Raw genomic sequence first — 8,461 nt, forward strand, 5'->3', positions numbered from 1 at the left:
ACCCAGTGGGCTCTACAAAACAACACTCCATAAAAATTTCGTAAAATTCTGTGGATAAGCTGGTTTCAAACGTCAGCTACTTACCTTGACATTTTCTTGACCTTTATCAGCATTCACCACGCCGGCCCCGCTGTCTGTCGCTGCTTGACCCATAAACTGCCTCGGCGACCAGGGATATGCCGGAGCGTCAGCCGGGTTCGGCGATGCGATGGCGCCAGTCGCATCCGCGTTAACATTTTCGGTAGGTTTATCTGCGGGATGTGCGCCGGCACTGCCGTTGCCGATCTCGCTAATCTCGTTGTAGCCCAATCTGCTCCCCAGTTCACCACGGGTTAAATTGTCCAGCGGCGTGGGTGTACCGGGCCTCTCGTAAGGTTCCGCATTTTCATGACCTATCGGAGTATATGATCGTTCCTGTGGCGCGAATTTCTTTGCAGGCTCTCCGTCGACTTCATCCAAGAAACGCTTTTTGACCGGTGGACTTTGTTCTTCTTCATTTGTCAAGCGAAGAGAATTAATGTCGGCATCTTCTCCAACTACACCAGATTTCTCCGAGGGTGATGTGCATTCTGATTTGTCGTTCGTTTTTTTCATTAACTAAACCCGGGATCGATGGCGGAAACGTTTCCACATCCATGACTTCAGAAATTCTTGGTCTGTTGGAATTTTGCAGACGCACTACACTGGTGACCACGTGAAATGTTCCAACGGCTGATTTTGGAGCACCACTGCTATCATCCGCGGAAAATGAAGCATCCATTAGCACGGTTACGTCACCTAGTATAAATAAAACAACGCTCACGTTTTTTTTACAAACTTCAGTTCGTGTTCCTCAAGCGTGAGTAAGCAACAATAAATTACCCGAATTCTCCTTATCCGTATCAGCTTCATTCTCCGTGGGATGATCATCTGTGACCTTTTCCGAATCTTTTGGAGTATCATGATGCAGAAATTCTCCGGTCATTTCCGGCGCACTAACATTAGGTCTCGCGAGTGGAGGTTGCGACCACTGTGCCATCGGAGTCGCCGGGCTTAATGATGATGCCGATGACCAACCGGTGCGTTCACCGGCATTTACTGGTTCCGTGCCGGTTCCCGGTGTAACTGGTGTACCAGCGCCCGAACCACCGTCCAGCACGTCTCCCCGCTCCAAATGCATATGCGGCCGGGTCCGAGTCTGCCGTGGTGTAGGCAAGCAGTGCGTATCCAAGGATCCGGATGTGTCCGATCCGGGAAACGGTGAATGACTGACTGGACCATTCGGGGTCAAGTTATTCAGTGGACGCAGAAAAGAGCTCGGAGCCACAGTATTTCTCACTTCGATGGAATCTTTATTCAGAGCCAGAGCTTCTTCCAAGGACAGCATGTCGTTTTCCGCTACAAACAGGTGCGAAGTGTCAATATCAATCAATGTCAGTCGAATTATATTCATAAGAACGTGCAGTTCTCAGTGTTTTCTGTATCGATGGAGCTGTCGGAGTCGATTTGGCCATACAAAGATTCGTAGCATCCGTCCGCGTTGTCGGTAACGTTTGTGTTGGGGGTGGACGTCGGCGTTAGCATTTCTCCTAACCTTTGGAGTTCAAGAAATAAAATGATTAACTGAACATCATAATAAATAAAAACAATGCACTAGCAATAGTCGTGCAATGTACCGTTTTGCAGCCTTCGGCGGTATTCCATGCGGTGATATTGGTTCCGTAGCGAAAAACGTGGAGGCAGTTCCGTTCTGATCGCCGAAGTCATCGGTGTTTTCCATAACGCCACATCCTGTTTTGCAATATCATAATTTTAATTAATATAAAAATATCCAAAGCGTTTGCTTTTTTTAATGACCTTCCTAGGAAACTAAGAAAAATTTTACCTGAGAAAATTTATTCTGTGGCATACATAAATATTATATAAGCAGTATTAAGCACTCGTATGATGAGTCGTATTGTAGTTTGATATCCAGCAACATACCATTGTCGCATTTACGCATTAACAGAATCGCTTGTGTACTTGTACGCCATATTATTTCGTGCAACTTACATCACATTCTGAGATCAAAATATCATAATCAAAATCGAGAGCAACGATAACTTATAGAACTTTTACCGAAGCAAACAAAATCATCCAGCAATGGAAGAACACAACAATTGATATGGAATTCGCAAACAAATGTAATAACAATATTCGCACAACAAAGGGTCATGGCATTAAGATCACAGCAAATTTGTCATAAGCAAATTTGTCATAAGTTCAGTGTAACGAAAAAATCTGGTAAGAGCGCTCGGTCAGTTACTTGATGGTGGTCGCGGCGGTGATTCCATGAGACCGGTGGTATGCATATCCGCCAGCCTCTGTTCAATTATCTGCTTTACCACCGGGAGTATCTGCTTGCGAGAGGCTTTAACATTTCCCTGTTTGAAATACTGATAACGTCCGTCCGGTATACCAAAGGTGGGATCACGCTCCAGGCCCAGTTTCACTTCAGCATTGTTCAAATCATCCAGGAGCTGCAGACCAACATACTAAAAGAAAACCGTTAGGTCTAAACAAAAACTGATAACGAGATCTAAGACTTACAAGATCTACGTAAGACATGTCCGGTGCAAAACAAAGCATATCGCGCTGCACACTGGTATCCTTGATCGAAACTCCCAGCACAATCAATCCAGTGTAATCGTACTTGCGGCAGAATGTTTCGATTTCGGCTTGCGCATCATCAGCCTTCAAGCAGTGCTGGAAACCCAAAATATGCAAGTAAAAACAGCAATAAAACTCTGCGGTTGTTTTGGCGCTGTCACCACAAAGATGCTTGCTATATTTCACGGCATTCCAATCGTGCACAATAATACTGTTAACGTTGACCTACGCGGACAAGCTTTGGAATCGATGAGACTGCGATTTTTATCTCCTGGATATCCAAAACTTTCAAGTCCTTTCGAAGCAACTGCTCAGTATTGAGACAGGAAATGTCGGATTTTGCATCCACGAGTTCTGAAAAAATTTGATCGCGCACAGCAGCCGTTGGTAACCGCTTCTGCAGTTCATCCGCGATATGTTCGTCCTTCTGCGTGGCCTTTTGGGCGTCCTTGGAAAAATTCACAGTGTCCAGTATGATGGTTTCGTACAGCAAATAAGCGGTCACCGGTGTCAATGATTTCGCATCAGATGCAGCCAAAATTTTCTCGGCGATCAGCGTGCAGCATGAACCAACTGTTTCCGTAGTAGAAGAAATATCCCTGCAAAATTCAGCAACGTGTGCATTCGCCAAATAAACAACGCATTTCTATAACAGTTAATGAAGTAGACAAGCATGACGAATTCAGTATTTAATGACGAGAAAATTCTGAAATTTGAAGTCTTTTTAACAGAACTACAACCTGAACCGGTATTTAAGCCGATAGCCTTGCATTAACATTATTGTTGGTGTTGCATTATTAACATTATCGTTTTATCTAAATTTAATATAAACGCGAATATATCTGTGCCCTGCACACAGATATGTGCAATGACAGCGATAATCGTGCTAACTCCCTTCTACATCTACGAAGTTGTCTCGAACAAATTGTAAGAATTCTTTTTTAACAATGCAATTTTCATCAGCGCGAAAGCTGTCTAGATATAAAATAGTTAGCTAGCGATTAAGTAAATGCTGATTTCACATTGGAAAAGCCGCGTATTGTACCCACTTCAAATAAGCAGTCTTATCTCCTTGCTCCACGGGGCGGTGGTCGATGACTTCTTTAACAGCATCTGTCAAGCCAGAAAATTTTCCCACCGGCAGATGATGATCCACCAGGGTCACCTGCAGTCTGCGTTCCTGATGCAGTCGAACAGGATCGAGATCGTCCGCAAAAATCAAATTCGACTGTTCGATGCCTTGTTTTGTTAGGGCGTACGCCACTTCCGTCTTGAGAACATAATCCTTTCTGGGAACATTCAGCAACGGGAGCACGGCATCGTTGTTTGCACTGTCCGTCTAATGTAAGAAACGACACAACAACGTACGAACTTCAATTTTCAGTGGGTTACAAGGTCAGTGGACGAAGTGCACCCATTAGCTCAGTAACATTACCTTCCACAAGTGGAAAGCGTAGACAAGGGCCGATACGGCGGAATCCAGATCGCAAGCTTCGTTGCCCGTGACGATGTGGATCGCCTGGCTCTGTTCTGGCAATTCCTGTAAGTACTTAAATGTTTGTACCGAATAAGCAACAAAAAGCCACCATAATGCGGCCAAGCTAATAACTGCAGGAACAACGCGACTGTCAAGAAATGGCCCGTTACGAGGTAGAAGAATGAAAATGTGTTTAGATACTTATATAATACGAATACGGAGAACATGAAGTACTTGCACTAGTAACTACTGTACGATCCATTCGAAACAAAATACATTATATTTAATTTTGCAGCTTCCGCAAGTAGTTACTTTCTGCGAACTGACAATGGCAAAGCAAAATAAATGCCGGCAAAACAAAATAAAAGGAAGCAAATTCGGGTACTTACTTACTGAAAGCAGAAGCGCAGCGCGCAAATGCATTCACTAGTACCGTTTAATTCAGCACAGTACGTACGCTGCTTTGTACTTTGTTAAAATTATAAAGTAAGTTGTAAATAATGGTAGCATTATTATTGTAGTAAAGCATAGTCACAAAATATCGAAGACGTTTCGCGAATAAAACGCCTAATTAGAGAATCAGCTAAACTGGAGTACAGAATTTACAAACTCGAAAATCCGAGGATAGAACACAACTTTAAGACCTTTACGAAATTTTAATTATTAGCGAAAAATTAATGAAGCACGAGAACAGCACATGTAGAACGTTATAAAACAGCAAGAGTGTCAAAAGGCTGAAACGGTAGGTACGTACTAGATAGTCGCTGGTAGACTAACCAGCAAGTGGTAGTGGTGACTTAAATTTTTTTGTGAAGTAGATGGTTTTAAGATAAGCCGAGAACTTCAACTTACCATCCGCTTTTGGGACAACAATAAATATTCCTGAAGGCTAGTGCGTTCCTTGTCGTTGTCCATGATCCAGCAGTTTAATGAGCCGGGCCACCGACAGAAACTCTGACGAGAAACGGAACAAAAGTCTAACTCGCTGGCCGCAGCGCACGAAAGGAGAAGTCGACGTTATTAGTTATATCACCAATATCTGGCAACCTGCAACACAATTAAAGGTGAGCTAGTTGTAATACAACAGAGCATTTAAAGGAGTGATAATACGGTAATGACATCAAAATACTGCAAGCAACATTAACGGGCTTAAAAGCAGTTTTTAGATCGTGAAATCACCTGGATAATCCGACGAAACAAATTTCACCACCACGTCGAATACAAACCACAACAAACAGCTTTTGCGCTTTTATAATCCCAGTGGGTGGAGCCGCGATGACGTCGCTGAAACATACCCAACGATTGGACAAACCATTTCAACAAATATAGCACTTACCACTGCGGTAGTTTATATCGTACGGCTTAGCCGCTTATGTTTGTTTTTTGACTTTTTTAGTACTGTCTGTCTGTTCCTGTTCAAAACAGTGCACTTAAAATCTAATTTCCTTTACTTAAATTTGAGAGTGCTCCTCTGATTCCGTGGCTTCCTCGAGTAAGTGTGAGATGGGGTGAGCTTTTCCTTTGTGATACGACATGACTCACATGAGCATATTAAATTGTGCTGCACTGCTGATCATCTGATGCAAAAATTGTCACCTACCTACTGTAGTCTTGTGGTTACCGTTGCAGTTTTAACTTTTAACGACGGCATGGCCCAAGCGGATTTTTCCGCCGGTTGCCATTCTACAACTAACCCCGTTCCAGTGGAGGACATCGCGCATGACGGACGGTGGTTAAGTCAAGTAAGCCATGATCAATAACAGAAATGGTTTCATTAAGTACCGCGTGCTTGGCACTGCTTGCATTTCACTTTCACTCTAAGTTCGACAGTATCTGAGTATCAGAGTATCCAGTAATAATGGACCAGTACTGGTATGTATCCATATTGCGCTACACGATTGTACGGTACAAGTAACATGTGGCAACAATTAAACTTATTAGTTGGCACTAAGACGTTTTTATTTCTCTAGCTTGTCTCACAAATTTTGGCTTCTTGCAGCATAACAGATTCCTCAAAGAGAGTCAGATGAAAGCAGAGGAGACAAACGTGCTTTTTATTGGCGACAGCATTATACAGCGGCTACAGGATTCTGACGTGAGTGCCATAGCGTTTTCTCACTTTTGTTATGAAAACTTTTGAGTAAGATTTTTCCTGTTGAACAGATTTGGAGAGAGTTACTCCACCCATTGCAGGCAGTGAATTTCGGAATCGGTGGTGATACAACACAGAATCTTCTTTGGCGAATAGCTGACGGTGTCGTCGACCATCTCGATCCAAAAGTATGCAATGAAATTTACTGTACATTGCTGTTTGCGCATCGTCCATAATTTCTGCGAAAGAATTAAATTTTGTGGTTTTTTATTGGCAATTGTGGATGCATTAAAACGATTTTTCATACCTGCTTTAGGTAATAGTAGTGCACATCGGAACCAATAATTTTCTGAATACCGCGGATGAAGTACAAGAGGGAATTTTGGAAGTGGTAAGACTTCTTCATGAGAAGAAGCCGCGTGCAAGGATAGTGCTAATTGTGAGTTTTCTACTGCTTCTATCTTTATTACAGTAGGTGGCTAGGTGCTATATTACTAATATTAGGTAGTTAGATCTTCGTATTAATGTTATTTTCTCGAGCCTATTAGATGGTGTAGAACGAAAACTCGAAATAGTTTGAAGAGCACACTCGATCTGTACTGCAAATGCTCTGCCGTTTCCAGCAGAATGGGTGAGCCGGAAAGTCGGTAAAAGTTGTACGATGCTCTTACGTAATATTTTATGGTTGATTATCGTACTATTTGAGCAGTACAGATATGTACAGTACTACCTCCTATTGATTTTAGCATCTGCTTGGTGATCTCTTGCATCTTGCAGTGTTTAATTCTGTTGAAAACGTCTTAACAAAATATATTCGATTAATTAATTAGAGTTCGCACTTCACAGTCGACTTTGTTTGCAAAGTATTGCACCTATTTATTATTTTTGTAATCGCTACAAACTGCAACCACAAAACAGACGAACGATTGGATAGGCTGTCTAATTTTAAAATCCTCTTGTGGCTTCTAATAGTCTCAGATATGATCGGTGCTGTTGAGGGCTCTTTTTTTCCTTTTGCTCTGAAACTTTAAAACTTGTCCAAATACCGTATACATAAAGTTTTGTGGTTACTATCCATTGCATGCACAGTTCGTGTACCCTTTCCATATCATGAACTTAAGAAATTGCCTAAGATACGTTTCTTCAAAAGTTATAAATTTGAACCATGAATCTTGATGCAGGAATTATTTCCCCGTGGGGAAAAGCCAAACCAACAGCGCGAGAAGCATATTACCGTCAACAAGATGTTGCATCAGGCACTTAAGGATCACCGTCATGTCCGCGTCGTTGACCTGGATCCCGGATTCGTTGCGACGGATGGGCTCATCCACTTTCACGATATGCATGATTATTTGCATTTGACAAATAATGCTTATAAGAAAGCATTTGAGCCTCTCTACAGCATTCTCGTATCCCTAATCGGTGAAGTGGAGTGGGAATGGGAAATACAGCGGCGAAACTCAGTTGATCCACATTCGTAATAATGAACGGTAAATTAGCGATTTTTTTAGGCTTCAGGGTGGAGTCATAATAATCTTAAATGCCAATATGGGCAGTTCTAATTGTGTGACTGTGATGGACTTATTTCAGACTTTTCAGTCGTGTTGTTCTTGTTGTGAATTATTGGCTCTTGCAACGTGTTATCTCTTATTGTACACTGCAGTGCTGGCCTACCGGCGTCTTATAGATGCAATATTGTTTGTTAACCTGGTTTGTTTAGGGTTGATTTAGATTGTTTAAGTGTGAAAGTTCCTGTTTTGCAGCGCACAGAAATCCTTTTCCGCCATATAGATAATACGACTAATGATGTAGTGAAATGTCGTGACCCGTGTTCTGTGTAATACGCGCATATGCAGAAGTCAAAAGAATAATATAATTAAGGAGTACTTGCTGTAGAAAGTACTAGGAAAATATCGCTACACAAAATGGTGACAAAAATCAAAGCAGTGAGATACTCCAGTATTTACGCCGCTAAGTGTAGCTGTAATAAGGATTTGACAGTTTCATGTTTAATTTGACTGTTAGTGCGATGACCATCTACAAAATTTCTAACAAAAGCTACCCAAGTTTAGGTTACAGCTTGCTGTAGGAAAATTATTATGCACACAAAATACCTCCATGTTTAACCGACTTGATGAATTTCATAATAATGACATTATTGACATAATTATACTATGACAAATCTGATTGATTAATCTGCGTAATACAACCTAATAAGTAATAACTTATTGTACGTGATAAGTCGCAGTACTCTGTAGGTACAG

The 8,461-nt window shown here is 41.8% G+C and overlaps 2 protein-coding genes across 4 annotated transcripts; one reads left to right on the forward strand and one right to left on the reverse strand.

The window, feature by feature from the left end:
• Positions 1-363: 363 nt before the first annotated feature.
• LOC129588557 (uncharacterized) lies at positions 364-5,335 on the reverse strand. Of its 2 annotated transcripts, XM_055482839.1 has the most exons (11): positions 5,285-5,335; positions 4,958-5,152; positions 4,064-4,168; positions 3,678-3,967; positions 2,858-3,227; positions 2,569-2,724; positions 2,285-2,513; positions 1,656-1,770; positions 1,443-1,573; positions 862-1,377; positions 364-777 (listed from the first exon to the last, which is right to left on the reverse strand). In XM_055482839.1, exons 2-11 carry the CDS (start codon positions 5,018-5,020, stop codon positions 515-517), a joined length of 2,238 nt encoding a protein of 745 aa, XP_055338814.1. In that variant the 5' UTR covers positions 5,021-5,152; positions 5,285-5,335; the 3' UTR covers positions 364-514. The 2 variants fall into 2 exon arrangements, with proteins under 2 accessions (XP_055338814.1, XP_055338815.1); XM_055482840.1 differs by lacking the exon at positions 5,285-5,335 and having other exon boundaries at positions 2,285-2,498; positions 4,958-5,277.
• Positions 5,336-5,451: 116 nt separating this feature from the next.
• On the forward strand, positions 5,452-8,046 carry LOC129588558 (platelet-activating factor acetylhydrolase IB subunit alpha2-like). 2 transcript variants are annotated; one of them, XM_055482841.1, is made up of 6 exons: positions 5,452-5,597; positions 5,735-5,847; positions 6,105-6,200; positions 6,269-6,385; positions 6,514-6,636; positions 7,379-8,045. In XM_055482841.1, the coding sequence occupies exons 2-6, from the start codon at positions 5,755-5,757 to the stop codon at positions 7,676-7,678; spliced, it is 729 nt and encodes a 242-aa protein (XP_055338816.1). In that variant the 5' UTR covers positions 5,452-5,597; positions 5,735-5,754; the 3' UTR covers positions 7,679-8,045. The 2 variants fall into 2 exon arrangements, with proteins under 2 accessions (XP_055338816.1, XP_055338817.1); XM_055482842.1 differs by having other exon boundaries at positions 5,467-5,613; positions 7,379-8,046.
• Positions 8,047-8,461: the final 415 nt, after the last annotated feature.

The sequence above is a fragment of the Paramacrobiotus metropolitanus genome, unplaced genomic scaffold (assembly GCF_019649055.1).
Source record: "Paramacrobiotus metropolitanus isolate TYO unplaced genomic scaffold, Prichtersi_v1.0 Parri_scaffold0000030, whole genome shotgun sequence".
Classification (NCBI taxonomy): domain Eukaryota; kingdom Metazoa; phylum Tardigrada; class Eutardigrada; order Parachela; family Macrobiotidae; genus Paramacrobiotus; species Paramacrobiotus metropolitanus.

Coding starts and splice junctions, on each gene's coding strand:
- LOC129588558 (XM_055482841.1), top strand. CDS start 5,755: ATGGCCCAAGCGGATTTTTCCGCCGGTTGCCATTCTACAACTAACCCC. Junction 6,201..6,268: donor AGCGGCTACAGGATTCTGAC/GTGAGTGCCATA, acceptor CCTGTTGAACAG/ATTTGGAGAGAGTTACTCCA. Junction 6,637..7,378: donor GTGCAAGGATAGTGCTAATT/GTGAGTTTTCTA, acceptor ATCTTGATGCAG/GAATTATTTCCCCGTGGGGA.
- LOC129588557 (XM_055482839.1), bottom strand. CDS start 5,020: ATGGACAACGACAAGGAACGCACTAGCCTTCAGGAATATTTATTGTTG. Junction 2,514..2,568: donor ACATGTCTTACGTAGATCTT/GTAAGTCTTAGA, acceptor GTTTTCTTTTAG/TATGTTGGTCTGCAGCTCCT. Junction 1,771..2,284: donor ACCGCCGCGACCACCATCAA/GTAACTGACCGA, acceptor ATTGCAAAACAG/GATGTGGCGTTATGGAAAAC.